This window comes from Miniopterus natalensis, chromosome 22 (genome assembly GCF_054644295.1).
Source record: "Miniopterus natalensis isolate mMinNat1 chromosome 22, mMinNat1.hap1, whole genome shotgun sequence".
Classification (NCBI taxonomy): Eukaryota; Metazoa; Chordata; class Mammalia; order Chiroptera; family Miniopteridae; genus Miniopterus; species Miniopterus natalensis.
In genome coordinates this window covers 5,315,884-5,334,207 of record NC_142102.1, presented here as the reverse complement: position 1 = coordinate 5,334,207, position 18,324 = coordinate 5,315,884, and the positions used below count along the sequence as shown (strand labels likewise).

At 40.7% G+C, this 18,324-nt stretch overlaps 1 protein-coding gene across 1 annotated transcript in view; it reads left to right on the top strand.

Annotated features, from left to right (window-relative positions):
- AKAP13 (A-kinase anchoring protein 13) overlaps positions 1 to 18,324 on the top strand; it is a 201,787-nt gene that overhangs the window by 40,261 nt on the left and 143,202 nt on the right. The window contains exon 2 of the mRNA XM_016209595.2: positions 5,698 to 5,741. Within this exon, the coding sequence (XP_016065081.2) occupies positions 5,709 to 5,741 (33 nt within the window). The 5' untranslated portion in view covers positions 5,698 to 5,708. The remainder of the gene's footprint in view (positions 1 to 5,697; positions 5,742 to 18,324) is intronic.

Below are 18,324 nucleotides of genomic sequence, written 5' to 3'. Positions count from 1 at the left end.
ACTGATCACAATTTATTTTTAAGCTTTCCTCTTCCTGTCTTGACTCATGGCAGATCTTAGTGCCATCCCTTAGAACTTCCTAAAGAAAAGAGGTCAGTACCTCAAGAGAACCTTTCTCAAAGGTTGCTTACTACTGTATTGGCAGAGGGAAGCTACAGAATGGAAATGGCCCGGAGGAAGGTTGAGTCAGTGGTGCAGAGGCGCATGGAGAGATTTTCTCAAGATGATAAGGCCCTGGCACTCAAGTCTGCAAGCAGAGGCAGGCAGACTGGCAGTGATTCCTGCTTGCGGAAGACGGGTGGTGTGGGCTGCTTCTGAGACCCCTTGTAATTGTACAGCTCTGGGCCGACAGGGTTGGCTGGGGTGTAGGATCAGGACCCCCGGGCCTGTGGGAGCTGATGGGGAAGCCAGCCCTCACTTGCTGTGCCTCTGGGAGGCCGTGGTGGGGTCCCGCCTGGCCTTACTGGCTGTAACACAACAGGTATTTGCTCTGTCTGGGTTTGAGTTTAGGCTACGTGATTACAAACTTCTCCCAGTGCTACCTTTTGTGAATCTTTGAACCTCCTGTTGTGAATGAACAAAAATTCGAGCTGGGCTTTAAAAAAAAGGGGGGGAGAAAGAAAAGACGAAGCAGGGATTTGTTGATGCCATAGCTGTTGTGTGGCTGTAATTTCTTGAGGGTAGGTCTGTGCCTCTGTGGTTTGTGTATTTTCTTCTGTCTCCCTTTTTTGGCTTCTAAGGCCAAGCAGCTTTGAGGTTGTGAACCTGCAGGAGCGTCTCTCCCGACTCCTCTCCCATCGTCTCCTGCTCGCACTTCTCATTCGTCTGCAGAGATCTTAACAACCTGCTGCTGTGTTGGCTCTGGACGGGCTGTTCCTTCTGCACTATGCTTCTGCGTCCACTTGGTGAAACTTGCCTCAGGGTTGGCCTCCTCCAGGAAGCTGTCTGGGCCTCCACCTTCTAGAGAGTTTATTGCTCCTTCCTGATTCCTGTAAACTTTTTGTTATATTTATCATACTACAATATACTTATCTGTTGACATGCGTATGTCCCTTATTAAGTTGGTAGTTGCCATGTAGTATTTATCCCCAAAGTCCAGCAGCTGGTTGTATACATGTAATATTCTTGGGGCTCAGAAATATGAGATTAGCTAGTGTGCCAGGTGAATATTATACACATATATAAAGAAAAGGAGACTTTGAGCACTGAGAAGGTTATGGTGAACTCTCCTGTTTCAAATAGGCTCTAAAGTGAGTGTAAGAAAATCAGAGTTCTGATTTTTAAATTAAATGAAATTTCTTTAAGTATATTAATTATGGAAAGAGTTCTGATTTTTTATTCCATGATAATTATTTTAATTATGTGTGTGTGTATGTTTGCCCTAAATTTAGGACCGTTCTGCCTTTTGGGTAATCCAGCACTGATAAAGAATAAATAGTGAATGTGGGGGTTAGTGTTTTTGTTGTTTGGTTATTATTTTAATTTGCTGTGGTCTTTTATTTTACTGTGAGTGTTGCCCTGTGTTGGACTCTCCATTCTCTTCATGTCCTATCTACCTGCCGTAGGCTCCTCTCCCTGTCTCACCCCAGTTGTGACCAGTGCTTTTCTTTTTACTTGGTGATTAAGGAGCACTATGTCTTGTGATCCTGGGACAGAGCAAAGCTAACTGCCATAAGAGACATATTATGGTTCTCAGCACTGTTGTTTTCCTAAAGTGAGGGCCATGATTCCAAAGCAAAAGCATCACCAGGTCTGCTCTTCTGCTTTGGACTCTGTTGGGGGGGCGGGCAGGAGAAGAATCGCCAGTATTTAACGGGGCCTCCAGATGATGCTCATGTGCACTAAGGTTTGAGAATCACTGCTTACAGCTCAGTTATTAATGAGTACAGTTTTAAACAGAAGGAGTCATACATTTATGAGGCTCCTATAAGATTTTCTCAGTTCCTTATTTAGGAAATATTTGCTACCTGTAGTATTTTACATTTTTTGTAGAACCTGACATCCTCACCAGAAAAGGCCTATTTGCTCCTGTACCCTGCTTTTCCCATTGTTCAGAATTCCCTGTTTTCACCCCAACCACTGCATAACATGTTTACATCCACCAGCCCAGACTTCTTAGGAATGAACGAAAGAGTCTTTTTGGAAACTTCCCTGTTGTGAATGACAAAAATCATGTCCACTGAAGGTGATCGGTTTGTCAGACCTGGAACAGCTGGTTCTTAGGAAATGGGCCGAGATTACCAAGCTAACAGGTTCAAGAGAGTTTAGTTTGCAGTATAATTACCTGATACAGTGTTGGGAACCTATGATTCTGACAACCTTGGACATTTCATTAATTGTGGAGTCCCTGTTAAAGGCTTCTGTAGTGTAATATGTGCGAATGGCTGAAGAATAGTGAGTTTGGTTTATGTTAACATGCATCTGGGAGACATTTTTTTGTTTTAATTGCCTTTTTAAAATTAGCTTTAGGGACCATTAATTGTAGATTTCTTCAGTTTGCCCATGTAGGGAAAAAAATGTTCTTTTTACTCATTTTCAGTTCAGTTGTGATACATTAATGGCAGAGGACTTAAAACAGATGTGCTGTGTATAATGTCTTCTTCCTGATTACAAAAGTAGTATCTGTTCATTGTTTGAATAGTTGTGATTAAGAAACCGATAATTTAGGCCTGGCTGGGTGTGGCTCAGTGGTTGAGCATTGACCTAGGATCCAGGCGATCGGGGTTCAATTCCTGGTCAGGGCACATGCCCGGATTGCGGGCTCGATTAATGACTCTCTCATCATTGATGTTTTTATCTCTCTCTCCCTCTCCTTTCCTCTCTCTGGAATCAATAAAGATATATTAAAAAAAAAAAAGAAAAAAAAAGAAACTGATAATTTAGGAATGAAAATTCCCTGTAATTCCCAGAAAAATGCATACTTAACATATTGGAATTTGTTCCTCCAGATTCTTTTCTATGATTATTTTGTTATATATTTGAATTGTAATTTACCCACCAATGTATTTAAGACAGAGATACATCTCTGGTGTACCTGAATCCTTTCATTTAACTGTGAGGGTTTGCAGTGTATTTTACTTGGTAGTCGCCACTGAGACCCAGAAACTCTCCAAGGAAGAAGAAGCTGTCGCTTCTACTCTGTGCCTGGCAGTGTGCTGAAGTGTTTCACTTGGATGATCTCTTAATTTTTCTGCCCACTCCACAGTGTAGGCAGTAGTTACTATGCTCTTTCTACACATAAGGAGACAGTCTTACTTATCTGTGTCATTCCTAGACCAAGCTCTCTGAAGCATCTGTACCCTCAGTGTCTTGAGGGGTGTGACTCCTGGCGCCTTGTAGATGCACAGTGATGGATGAATTAACAAAGCCAGGGAGAGTCCATAAGGTTTGTAGAATGAGGGCTAGAGGGGCAAGTCAGTTTGTAGATTATCTTTAGCAGGAGATCCTCTTTTGATTTGGGGAAAAAGCATATGCTTTCAAACTGGGCTTGAATCTGGGCTCTCCCACCTACTGACTTGGGGATAAAATAATTTAATCATTGAAAGACTCCATTTTCTCACCAATGAAATCAGGAAAATATCTTTTTCTGGGGATTAAATGTGATATTGAATATAAAGCTCTATAAATGTTAGTCCTCTCTTTCCCTGTGTTTGGCAGCATTGAAGAAGCCTAAATGCAATCTGAATTTACCAATCTGTTGGTTCTGGTCATTGAGGGGTGTGGCGCCTGGCACATTGCTTCTGGTCATTGCCTTGATGAATTTTGACAGATTCTTTCAACAGCCTGTGTTGCCGGCGTAACAATGATCTGTCCCTTTGACCAGTGTGGGAGGACAGACTCTTTGCCATTCCTCTTTAATCCTGATACCAGAACAACTTGCATGGGTTCTGGCTTTGAAATATGTTTAGTGAGTTTATAATTCCAAACTGTTCAGATGGCATCAGCCCCTTCTTAGTAAAGCCATATGAGTTTCACCACCTCTTTTATACAAATGCAGTGGGAGCCACTCACATAAGTTGATGTTTGTGGTCCTTACATAGTCAGCTTACATTTCTTGGCAAATCAAGAAACATCAGAGGACTTGTAAGTCACTAGTATGTCTCCATAGGTTTCTCCAGTCCTTACGGATTACCAAGGTTTTAAGCCATGTTTCAGTTTCCACTGATACTTCTGGTTGTGACGACAAGAACACTTAAGTTAGTTCAGGCAAACTGGTTCATAAATTTATAGGTTCTTTGAATTCTTTGTTCCAGGCAAGTCTGAACAGGACCTGGAAAGCTGATTAAAAGGCCAGTGAGCACAGCGAGCTTAATTTTAAATTAAATGGATATTTAATGCGCAGAGAAAGTACTCAACTGCTTCAGTTTCTCTTTTTAATCCATGCTTGCTGTTGGAATCTGATGGGCTGGAAATCTTTTTCTGCTGCAAGAGTTGGTTATTGTTATGTTTCTCAAGCTCTGTGTTCGTTGTGGATTTTTGCAGGTGATTTTAGCACCTAAGGGTACAAAATTGTTAAGCGAAGGCAAGCAAGAAGGAAAGAGTGCCCTGAGTGTGTGGGATGGACCAGAGAATGAACTAGGGTGCGCATGAAGGTGGTCAGTCAGTGTGAGGGGGCCACCTGGTTGTTAGCATCCTTCTGCCTTTGTCCAGCAGAACACATTGAAGCCTGCATCCTGCTACTAGTTGGAGATGAGTGGGTTTAGAAGACCGGTTATAGATTCCCCTCTCTGAGTATGTTAACTGCTTTTTAGGTGAGTCTTAATCTCAGACGCATCCCAATCCAATAGGCAGATCCGTGAAGATTTTAATATTGAGAGGATTTTGTTCTTTAAATTATGTGCTGTTACTAAGGCATTGCTCTTTATTCTAAATATTTGGTCACCGATAACCACTTATTCTGTTTGGATTTCAGTTAATTCTCAGTGAGATTTTGTGACCTGATAGAACAAAAAATGTGAGGTTTTATCTATTTTTTGCACGTCTGTATGACATTTCTGTACTCTTCATATTGCTGATTAGTATGTGCTTCAATGTAATCACTTACCTATTATGGATGGGTAAGACTTCTTTAGACCAAATTATAATGAAATTGCTTTGGTCTGCTTCTTTGACTGTTACGAAGATGGGATCAGTTTATTCTCAAATTTAGGGTGTTTGGCAAAGGACCTGCCCTTCTGAAGTCCACAATTCTGGACCATAATATTTTAGCTTAGATGAATCACCAAGTTAAACTTTTAAGATCATGCTATTCTTAATGTTATACAATGTTGGAAACCTTCTTTAAAGTTCTTCGTAAGATGGGACTGGTGGGACTGGGAGGAGCCTCTGGTTAGGCAGAATTGTGTGAATTTGGGGGATTCTGCAAGAGTGTAACTAAACATACACTGTTTTTGCTGTAGTGATATCAACTAATATTCTGTTGGTTGTTGAAACTTCTTTTATGACAGTGGAGCCTTTTGTCTTTATTTTTCAATTGGAAAATCTTTCTCCCCACATGAAAATATTGAATCTGGGCTACAAGGAGTTTTGCAATCTCTGACCTTCTTGGCTTCCCAAACCTTTAAGGAAAGCTGGGTGGGTATCCAGGAATCTGATTGTGCTCAGATAGCCACGCTTGGCATCTAGGACTTTAGGTGGTTTTTATATTTTTGGCAATAACTTTTAATTTTATTCTAATTCTCTTTTTTTCTTTTTCAGTGTCCTGTGTCATGAAACTTAATCCACAGCAAGCTCCATTGTATGTGAGTAAATCATGAAATTTCTTTTCATTTTGTATTTATCTATCCTGTTTACTTGTTATAATAAACCCCAAAATGCTGTTGTATTATTATCAGAGGAATTTTTAACCATCTACACATGAATTTATCGGCTTAATGCACTTTGGAAATTGAATTGATTTAGTAAATTGTAAATGACTAATACGTGCATGTTTGTGAGCTGAGTACAAATAATACCTAAGACTGTGAGCTAAACTACTCAGGATGATAAGATGCACATGTAAAACAGTTGCATTGCTCTGCAAAATGGTTTTGTGGCTTCTTTAAGTACATTTCTGTAAGGGCAGTGTGATCTTCCTACTGCCCCTGTAAGTACCCTGTGTTGCCACTAGGTGGCGCTCTGTCATCGGCGAGAGTGCTGTTCACTCTAGGAGTCAATGAAAAGCTGATGTACCATCTCCCTAAAGTGAGGGACTTATAAGATGAAATGGATAAATGAATGAATCTGAAAGTAAATTCTAGGTGACTCTTTTTTGTTTTGTTTTGTTAGTCATCGTGTGACTGAGTGCTCTGAATTGGGGTGGTGAAGAGTGCCTGTTTAGTGAGGCGCCAGCTAAGAGGCATGGATAGTTAGAGCTGTGAGAGACCAGTGGATTTTGGGTTGCTGTAGTCTGGAGAGTTCAAAAAAACAGATTCATACATTATGTGGCCTTTTGTGGCTGGCTTTTTTCACTTAGCATAATGTTTTAAAGCTCATATTAGGGCATGTATTACTTGTTCCTTTTTATTGACTAGTAATATTCCATTGTATGGATATACCACATTTTATCCATTCATCGATCGATGGATGGGCATTTGGGTTGTGTCCAATTTGTGGCTAGTATGAATAATGATGCTTTGAACAGCAATTTTTTGGTGTAGGTATAAGTTTTCATTCCTCTTGGGTATATACTTAAGCATCTAATTGCTTCATTACATGATAACTTTAACATTTTGAGGAATTGCCAGTTTTCTACAGCAACTGCACCATTTTACATTTCCCCGAGTAATGTTGAAGGTTTCAGTTTCTCTATATTCATGACAACGCTTGCTGTTACCTGACTTTTTTATGGTAGCTATCCCAGTGGGTATAAAATGGTATTTCATTGTGGTTTTGATTTGCATTTCCCCAATGGCTGATGATTTAGAGCATCTTTACATGTGCTTATTGGCCATTTATATATCTCTGGAGAAGTGTCTACTCAGACCCTTTTCTATTTTTAAATGGGGTTATATGTCTTTTTATTAGTAAGTTGTAAGTGTTCTGTTGTTTTATTTTTTAATCCTCACCTGAGGATATATATATATTTTAATCCTCACCTATTGCTTTTTCAGAGAGAGTGGAAAGGAGGGGGGGGGTGGAGAGGGAGGGATAGAAACATCAATGATGAGAGAGTCATTGACCAGCTAGCTGCCTCCTGCACGCTCCCTGCTGGGGATCGAGCCCGCAACCCAGGCATGTGCCTGACCGGGAATCAAACCGCGATCCCCTGGATCATAAGTTGATGCTCAACCATTGAGCCACGCTGGCCGGGCCTGAGGAATATTCTTAATAAAGTCAGTGCTTTAAGTATGATTGTGTGTTCAGTTGGGAGGCTCTACTGAAGAATTTCTAAATTTCAGATTTCAAGTATGTCTGTCAGCAATAACACTTAATGGGGCAATTTGTTTTCTGTTTTTTACAAGGAGAGTGAATATACTTCATTCTGCATGAACTAAGTCAGGTCACAGGGACTTAGGCTGTTTTGGTGAAGGAAAGTACTCACACGACAGTTCATTGGCGAGGGCGTCAATTTTCTGCTCTTGGAAGAGTAAGTCGTACACAAAAGGACAAGAAGAGTGTGTTTAAGTTTTTCTTTCAGTTTATGTTTAGGATCTCCTAGGGGTGCGTATCGTCAGCAGATGAGAAGAAGCTGTTAGTAAATAAGGAAAAACACTGGATCCTGAGAAATACAAAAAAACACAAGTCCCACAGAACTTAATGATAGAGACTTGCACGATTAAAGTCCTTTTTAAAAATAAGTAACCGAAGTTTAACCTTCCGTTTTATGTTTTTAAAATTTTTTAATGTTTTACTTGAAATAAGTTCAGATTTACAGAAAAGTTGCAGGAATACAACTCACCTCTGTTTATCTCTTACTAACATTTAGTCACATTAGCTTATCTTTCTCTGTATTACATATTTTTTGAATTGCTTGAAAGTTGCAGACAGCATACCCTATTCGCCTAAATATTTCAGCATATATTTCCTAAGAACTAGGACACTTTCTTTCATAACCTCCTCCCAGGACTCACTCCAGGATTACACACTGTATTTAAGTCTGTTTAGTCTCTTAATCAGGAATAGTTCTTCTGCTTCTCTGTCTTTCATCATATTGACATTTTGGAAAATGATTGTTTAGTTACTTTGTAGCAGTTTGGGTTTGTGTGATGTTTTCTCCTGATTTGGGCAGGAATGCTCCATAAATGGTGTCCTTATTGGTGTATCATGTTTAGGAGAACACGTGCTATATTCTTGTCCAGTTACTGGAGATGCAAACTTTGGCCCGTTGGTTATTGTGGTATTGAGTTTTCATAATTTAATTTATCTGTTCCCGAGGAATTGGGTATTTAAAGAAGATGGTGTAATTATTCACTTTCCCCCTTTAATGTTGTTTCTGGTTTAGGAGTACCTTTTGCATATTGGAATTTCCTAACATGGGGCACACTTCTTCTAAGGTGTGCCCTTGAATATAAGGAAAAGGGTTGACATCAGCAGAGAGCACATTGTGAGTAATTCATTGCCTGAGGTTGAACAGAGTATTGTCTCTGCCCTTGTGGATACACACAGGGTTTTTCAACAAGTGTAATTTTCAACTAAGCTGTTGCAGCCATATTTAATACGGACCATAGTAGCCACTCTGTGAACATTTGTTGAGTGAATGAATGAAATACAATTTAGATAAGGCTATAAAATTTTAGTTGCTGATTTGTTTCCCAAGTTTCTTTATTAATTTACCGCATGTGGGCTATGCATAGTTAGTGATGCCATCTTTGTGATTGAAGGTGTTGCTAACAAGGAAATAAATGTGATAACACTTTCTTTTTGTGCATGTATAACTTTTCTTTTATAGTTGTAAGGAAATCTGTACAGCAGATCTGATAGATTTTTTACTGTAGACATGTATTCTGGTGGGATAACTGTCTTACCTAGCAAATTGAAAAGGCATACTAGAAATAGTGCCTGTTATCTATCCTGAATTACTAGTTTTAATGAAACTTACGGTTTGAGTCACTTGTTTAAGTAAACTACCCATAAGAAACCACGTGACTGCTAATATGTTTTTATGAATACAGTACATGGGCCCTTTGGCTTCATGGCTCTTCTCACTGTCAAGATAAAAGCAAAGACTTTTCCCAGAATGGGTAGGGGATAAGGGATGCTGTCAGATGATAAAAGAAAAAGTCAGGCAGGTGAAACAAATGCTGGTATTTATTTATAAAACAAACAAAATAGGCCCTACCACCACCCACACACTAAACTCTACCAACCTAGCAACCTAACAACTGGGCACTAGTAACAGTAAACAAATCCTCCCCCAGAGTAACAGCTGAAAAGGAACTAGATTTTTAAACTTCCGAAGAGTAGGAGGAGGGAAAGGGTCTTTGGATGCCTCTTATCTTAGGCCCCAGGCTTATTCTAGAAGAGATCTGTGGAGGCCAGGCCTGAATCTCTGCAAGGTATAGTCTGTGTCAAGAATAGAGACCTGAATTAATCTCATAGTTCACATGCCAAGGGAAGTCACTTTCTTTTTCCTGTCGTCATTGTACTCTCAAAAAAGTTATGATGATGCACCCAAGTGAATGTCCCACAGTCAGGTCTCTGTGTAGAAGTGAACTCTGTGGGAGAGGTCAAGACTAGAGAAAAATGTGATGAGTCATAGGAATCATTGTTATTTTCAGTGTGGTTGAACCCAGTCTTCTGGAACAGTGAAGAAACTGAATTACAGAGAGATTGAGGGATTAACCTAAAGTTTCATGGGGGTTGTGATAGATCTGGTCAGGTAGCAGAATCTGCAAAGAATTAGCTTAGCCAGTGTTATAAGAGGCAGGCCATTAGTTGCCTTGAATTTATTTATTTATTTCAATATATCTTTATTGATTTCAGAGAGAGGAAGGGAGAAGAACAGAGAGATAGAAACATCAATGATGAAGAGTCATTGATCGGCTGCAGCCCGCAACCCGGGCATGTGCCCTGACCGGGAATTGAACCCCGATCGCCTGGATCCTAGGTCGATGCTCAACCACTGAGCCACACCTGGCTGGGCAGTTGACTTGAGTTTAAAATGTAAAGTACGTGTGTGGAGAAGTTATAGTATAAGAGTCAATAAATGCACTAAGTAACAGGAAACACTAGTAGCAAAGGGAAGGCCAGAAGAACAGAGAAAGATTTGAAAGCTAGCATTGGAGTTCTCCTTTTCAGAGGAGTGAAGAGGTAATGTCTTTGTTGTTGTTACCTGAGGATATTTTTTCCATTGCTTTTCAGAGAGAGTGGGGGTGGGAAAACATAGAGCTACATATGGCCTGACCAGGGGTGGGGAGCGAACCAGAAACCCAGGTATGTGCCCTTTACCAGCAATGGAATCAAACCCTTCCATGCCCAGGCTGACGCTCTAACCATTGAGCCACACCGGCCAGAGCAACAGGAAATGTCTTTATGGGCTGTAGACACATCGGAGACACATTCCAGCTATTACTTGGAATCCCTCTTAAGTGGAAAAAGGAATCAAAATAAAACACGTAGTGTGTGTGCGCGTATGAGTTTTTAAAATTTTTCTTTGCTTGATTCCTTCACCTTTTTCACCCAGCCCCCTAAGCCCCTCCCCTCTCACAGCTGTCCGTCTGTTCTCTGTATCTATAAGTATGTTTCTGTTTGTTAGTTTATTTTGTGCATTAGAGTCCATATATAAGTGAAATCATAGGTACTTGTCTTTCTCTGACTGACTTCACTTAGCATAATATTCTCCAGGTCTATCCTTGCTGTCTCACAGGGTAAGGTTTCCTTTTCTTTGTTTTACGGCTGAGTGGTAGTCCATGGTGTGAATGTCCCACAGACTTTTTATCCATCAGCTTCTGATGGGCACTTGGGCTGCCTCCAGATCTCAGCTACTGTAAATAACGCTGCAGTGAACATAGGGGCACATGTAGTCTTTCAAATTAGTGTTTCTGGTCTCTATGGCTGTATTTCCAAAAGTGGATTTGTTGGGTTTAAGCCACTAACTTTTGGGGCAATTTGTTATGTTAAGCAATTGATAACACAAAATATGTTATACACTGTGTGTGGGCATGTGTATGTGCATTTGTGTAGAGAGAAGAACCACATCTGTATCAGTTTTTATATCTGCCTCTATATATGACTGATGTTTGTCAAGGCCCTGTAACAGTGAAGTCTTTTTCTTGTAAATCCCAGTTCCTGCAGCTCTTTGATACTTTCCTGTATTAGAATAATGTTTTTTTACTGGTTTCAAAGTGTTCCCATGGGCATCGGGCACTTTATGGCTAATAATACTCCAGAGTGGGTGGCTGTGGCTGACACTGACCAAGAAGGTTTATATTGCTGGTGGTTCGCTTACTAAAATGACCATAAGACTAGATTTTAAAAGGGAAAACTTGGCGTGCATCCGTCAGGTTCTTCAGTTATAAACTTATTTTTTTGTGTCCCCAAGATTTGTAATCTATTGAACACATCTCTAGGTCTCCCTGTGGAAAGCCAAAAGGCATTTTCCTGTACAGATTAAATATTTTTTAAAACCAGAGAGATACTCAGATGTAAGATGTAAATTCTGCTGCAGGGTTATATACGGAATAATTATCATTACCTGCCATATGTCTGGTATAAAACCCACATTTATTAGTTTCAAGGAGAGAACCATTCCAATTACAAAACAAATTTCCAGACCCCCCCCCCCCCCCAATCTGGTTTATTGTACCCTTCCTTTTCCTTAGCACTGAATGTTATTGCACGTATCTGCTCCTGGGAGGAGGCAGAAATATCCTGGCCATCAAGGAACATCAGAAGAAAGAATATCTTTTTTTCTTTACTTAAAATGTACAAAACAAAGCAATATCTAATGGTTATGATGATTTCTGTTAGAATGGGGATCATTTCTTATGATAATGATGTTCTCTGTTTTCCCAAGGATGGGAAAGTAGGTGAGGGGACTGGAATTGGTTGAGAACCTCCTCTGGCAGGGTGGGCACTTAGTACACATTTCCCTGATTTAATCTTCACAACAGACATACAAGATTTGGTAAACATTTTCACTTTACAGCCAGGGAAGTGAGAACTCAAAGGAGTAACAACTTGTCTAAAGTTGCACAGCTCTGGTGAATCTCTAGGGGTCCAATCCCATGCGTGGTGTCAAAGTCCATGGAATGAAGGGAAATCAGAGGAGCATATCCATTTGACTCACGTGTAGACCTTGAGAAAAGCTTGTGAGACTGATTTCTTGCCACCACTTGGATTCATGTTGACTCTGGGCTTATGTTTCCAGCCTCAGTGAAGACTTGGCCTCTGAGGTGGATTTATGTGCTCTGTGTATGCTAATCCCTCAAGACAGATTTCAGAGCCCAAACATACCAGAAGATGAGAGTGAGGATGGGCTCAGAAAGAAGAGATTTAAAAACTTCCCTCAATTAAAAAAAATTGTTTTTGAATAAGTAGAGTTAATATAAATAATCAAATTTTTGAAGGTGACTTTAGCTGACCCCCGCTTACTGTTCTCAGGTGCTTTGTTGTTGGTCATGGTAACATTTTCTTATCCCCCTGGGAAATGTGTTTCCATAGCCGGAGTTGAAATAACCTGGCTGTGCCTCTTTGTTTGGCTGTTAGGCTGTATATTGCTTACACAAAGAGAGCTTTATCAGCCTTCTGATCTCTTAAATGAATTACCTGCCATCGCCTTAACAATACATGTCTGATGGGTCAGCTCCAACATTTTGTAGACTGGTGGCCCTTTCCAGCCAGATCTGAGGACTGTGTTTAAATAAGGACACTTTATCACTAGTGCCAGAAGAAATAAGGAAGTCAAGTGTTCCTCAATCTAACTCTTGATGGTTTTACAGAACAAGAACTTCAGTTTCCTTCTGTTGGACTTTTTACTTAGTCTCCAGAAACTTGCTTGGAAGTTGATAAGCTTTGGATTTGCAGGTAGCATTCTCTTATTTTTCCTTAGCATTTTCAGAGCCGATGAAGATCCATAGATCCGTGACTTCAGGGCCTGTCTAGAGGATGCTTTTGCAATAACTTGGTGTTCCTCAAACGTCGGAAAAACTGTGGGGAGGGGGGCTGGAGTTAAAATTTTGATTTGGTTCTAGGGAAGAGAAGTGTTGCTATCCAAGGAAGACCAAAATGTAACGCTCTGTACCTTTAATTCATTCAGTAAGTATTTGTGAAGCACCCATTAAGCGAATGGAGGCTCTGGTCTTAGAGGGATAGATTCTTTCACGGGGGCTGCGATGCAGGAGTTAAGTGACAGCACAAGCAGTACCTGTTTAAGAGCTAGATGAGTCATATCTGCAGTGACAGTTCATAGCAGAGTGAGAGATGTGATATTGGTAGAGATGACTGGGAAGCCTTCAGGAAAGATGGGGCCTCTATTGATCTGGATAGATAGACTGTGGAGAGAGCAAAGATCAGAGTGAAAGAAGGAAATACAGTCTTTGAAGTCAGCAGGGACCTGTGTTACCAAGGGTGTGGTGAGGGATCTGGCTTGACTGGAGAGGACAGTTCACACGGGAGAATACTTGGAGATGAGATTATATAGATAGAGCTGCTCTGGTCAGATAGTAGTCACTAGCTGCATGTGACTTTAAATCAATTAAAATGAAATAAAATAAAAACAGTTCCTTCATTGCAGTATGCTTAGTTGCCACACGTAGCTAGTGGCTGCCATTCAGACGGTGCAGGTATATACTATTTCCATCACTGCAGAAAGTTCCGTTGGCCAGCACTGATGTGGGGAATATGGGGTTTTACATAGCAAGACGAGGAGCAGCTGGAGAGCTTCTGACTGGGCAGATGGTGGCGTGGTGAAAGTAGTACCCAAGGAACATTGACAGAGGTGTCGAGGGTAGAGGAAGAGCAGCGAGGGACCGTCAGGTGAGTAGATCTGTTACTTCACTGTCACAGCACACTGAGTGGGATGTGAGAATGATGAAGCTGTTCCATAGCAAGAACCTAGGATGACTGGAAGCATCCCAGAGGCACAGGGATGACCACTGGGGATTTTAATGTGCGAGGCAGGAGGAGAATGGTGGGCCATCAGTGAGTGGGGAGTATTTAGGAGAAAGAGCTGCCTGGGAAGCCTGAGGGAGAGCAGCCCCATCTTGACAGCGACCTTAGAGGGTGGTAGTGAGGGTTAAATGAAGTGTAATATGTAAAGCACATTGCAGATGACAGCTGGAAACTTAAAAAATGTCTATTTGTTGAAGAGACACATCTCCTTTATTTTGACACAGTGAGAAAGCATATAAACATCATATTGTGTGGCTCCCTCTTCCAGCTTCTGCATGTATTCCTCTTGTGCTGGCAGCTCTTTCCTGTTCTCTCAGAACCAGGAGAGAAACTACCATTTACCGAGTACCTTCCGTGTAAGGGGACTTAGGTGTTGTATCCTCACCCTTGCATGGCCTGTATTATAAAGGAACAGAGCTAGAAGAGGCAGGGATTGGGACACAAAACTCCTGGTCTTTCTATCTAATCTCTACAAGAAGGATGGTTTCTCTATCAGTTCCTCAAACTGGTACCACCCTCCCTTGACCTGGTAACTTGAAGCCTGCTGTTTATATCACAGTGACATTTAGGGCTTGTCTTTAGCACAGAATCCCACTTGCTGTTCCTTTTTCAGATGTAAGATATAGATCCTATAAAAATTGTGTACTCACAGCAATAATTGGTGTGTGGGGTGACCTGGACTGACTTCTGGCTAGATTGTTCTGGAACACTGGTTTTCAGATTTGGTCCCTAACCAGCAGCATAGCGTGAGCATCAGTAGGAACTTGTTAGAAATGAAACATTTCATGCCCCACCAAGATCTGCTGAATGAGTTCCTGGGGATGGGGCCCAACAAGCCATTTGTAATAAGCCCTTCAGATGATTCTGATGCACCCTAAAGTTTAAATATGAACCAAGTGAACAAAAAGGGTAGTTTTAAAAGTCCCTTTCTTATGAATTAAATTGGAACAGTTTGGGTAGATATAGGACTTTCAGCATGGCTATTAACCCATCGGCAGTGGGTGACCAAAGATACATGGGAAAGTATACATGTTAAGTGGAATGTTATCTCAGAAGGACAGATATGTGACTTTTTTTAAGGGCTAGATTGCCAAGTAAATCATTACTAGGTTATTGACTGGAAATAATATCAAGATGTGTACACTACCACTGGACTAGCTACCTCTTATTGGGAGCGGTAAGATTTTCAGTTAAGGGAGTTAATGCTTCATGTTATTTTTCACACTATTTTTCTACAATTCAAGATTTCTCATAAGTTCTTACATTATCAGGAATAATTAAAGCCAGACCTGCCTTGTAGTTGGTTTAGCAGAGCAAGTCATGATGCAAATGGAACTGCCTAGAGTGCCAGGGTTTTGGAATGAGGTGGCAGATAGGCTTTTGTAACTTAATTTCAGACAGCATAAGTAAAAACAACATTTCGAAGCCAGCGTTTGGGAGTTCAAGACCCTGTAGCTGCTGGCCTTCAGCCGTGTGAAACAGGCTTCACATCTCTTCTCCCTCAAACACTGTAACCGATCCCTCCCTCCCTCCCCCTCCCTCCCTCCCCCTCCCCTCCCCCTCCCTCCCTCCCCCTCCCCTCCCCCTCCCTTCCCCCCTCCCTCCCCCCTCCCTTCCCCCCTCCCTTCCCCCCTCCCTCCCCCCTCCCTCTCTCTCTCCCTCTCCCTCTCTCTCTCCCTCTCTCTCTCTCTCTCTCCCCCCCCCCCCACACACACACACACAGAGAAAGAGAGAGTGCTGTTCATCTTACAGGATTCATTTCCTGTCACTTTCTGTCACTTGTCTCTCTGGAGCCAGTCCTGAACCTTCAACGTCCTGTGGAACCTATCACTGCTCCTACCACGCTCCAAGTACTCTGCACAGAGTTTATTGTAAAACCTCAAGCACTTCACATCAGCACGCTTTTGTTTACATGCCTTTTCCCATTTATTTTACAATGTGTATCTTGAGGGCAGAGACTTTATATTTGAATGGTTTTAATTGCCTTCATTTTAATTTCAGCTTCTATCATAGTACCTTACACATATCAGGTGCTGAGTGTTTTTGATTAAATAGAATTAAAGATGCTGTTGAGGAAGGAGTTTTGCCCCATGCATGGATGGTTATAAATAAATGTCTCATTGGCCAAAGATGAGATCTTTTTGGGTAAGATTTATGACTCCAAAGGGAAGGCCACTGTAAATCATCAGTTAGGAGATGAAACCACACCGGGGCTTTATGACCTGGAGCCAGTGACAGAAATATCATTTTGCTTTGACCCCTGAGACAGAGACTCTAGGAAAACTTTAGGCTGATACTTGGTGAAAAACTGAATTTCAATCCAAATCATTTAATACTTCTCAGTTGTGTATGGGCTGTTTACTTAGAATTTTCTATGTTTGCTTCATTGTATATTAATCTCATTTTATTTCTCTGTGAATTAGGAGGAATTGTTTTCTTATTTTACAGATGGGGGAGTGAAGACAGCAAGATTTATAAAGTTCTAGTCTGTTCAGTATAAGACTAAAGATTTTCATTGCCCTCTTTGGAATTTGCTGTGTCATCTGAGATGAGACTGTTCGGGAGATTCATAAAGTCAGCCACTGAATCTGTAATTCAGAAATCTATAAATAGCTCCGTCCAAATAGAACATTAGGAATATCTATCATTAGGGATGTAGAAGTTACATTTTTCTGCAAGGTACACTAATTTATTGGTTGATTACTGGACGGGTGATTGTAAGGTCCCTGTTCTTAGTATAGAGAATGTCATCTGTACTCTCAAGAGTTTTGTTTGTTTGTTTACTCTTTTTTAAACTAAGAAAGAGCTATTGGCTCTTGTGCATCCTCGGAGTCCTTCACAGAGCTCTGTGTTTGGATTAACTGCTGACCCCATCAGATACACGGAGCATCTGGCAGCTAGGGTGGAATTCTCAGCTGTCTCTCTTTGTTATGTCCACAGAAGGAAATGTGAGTTTTATCTTTCTACTCAGGCAATGTTACATTCCTTTTTAGGTCCATGAGACCCACCAATCTGATTGTGGGCTCATTTCCTACCATTCTTGTCATCTTGCACTAGTTGCAGGCCAGGGATGAGCTTACCCTACTCTCACGAATATGAATTCCTTTTCGGTCACTTCCTGCATCCCTAAATTCTACTTTAAGTAAAGCTTATTAGGTTTTGCCGACATACATTGTCTAGTTTGTCCTATCTTGTGTGGTTAAGGGATCCTGGCAGCATAATATTAAGAAGCGATTGCTGTGGTGTTTCTCTTAGCCAATAGCTTCCCTCCACAAATCCCCATTTCCGGATCTCTTTGAAATTGGTTATTTTATCCTTGACACAGGATGTGCGTATGATTATATGTTATCCATATTTTACTAAGTGTTAGAATTAAAAGTGGATCATCTCCTTCACCATGAGCCAAAAATGGGCTGCATTTCTAGTAAGTTCCCCAGGGGCAGGGCGTGATGCTGCTGGTTCGTGGATGTCACTGTGAAAACCTATGTAGAGAAAAGTTCAGAGGCTTGCAAGTCCAGTGGGTGTGGGTTTAAGTTTCTGCGCTAGTACTAACCTAGCTATGGGAGCCCAAGATTCTTCATCTGTAAAATTCAGCAGAGTACTACCTATATTATAAGGTTTTTGTGAGGATTAACTCTGGTATTAAAATGACAACAATATCTAGCATTTATTGAATACTTACTAAGTACCAGGTACTTTGAGAACTGCTTCACTCATTCACTCTTCAGCCCTTAAATATTGTCCCCACATAACAGTCAGTGTTCCTGCCCTTTCCTGTCCATATTTAAGAAGGCCGGGTAGGGTGTAAAGCACCTTAGATAGGTTTTCATAAAGCTAGTTTCTTTTTTAAAAATTGACACTTTGAAAGGAAAACTTTAAAAAAAACTGGATATTTATGGGAAATGGTTTTATCAGTAATGTTGGATAGGAAAGATGTTCCTGTTCTCTGAAATGATAGAATAGTTCTCCTAATTACCTTCAGGGTTTTTAAGTATTGTGGATTGTTTAATGCCGAAATAGCTATTTGTTATCAATTGGAAAGATTAGTCAGCTTTAAGAAAGCTCTATAATCTACCTTTAAAACGAATCATTTTTTTAAAACTCTTTCTACACGCCCTATAGGACTGCTTTTTAGAGTTTTATAAAGCCAGTTTTGCCATCTACTGAAAATTCTTCACCCATAATTGAATAAATCCCTAAAATAGTAGACTTTGTTACTTTATTTGGCTTTCTTTGAGAAGTAACATGTTTTACACAAAGAGATTTTAAGGAAAGTACAGACATGGGAATTCT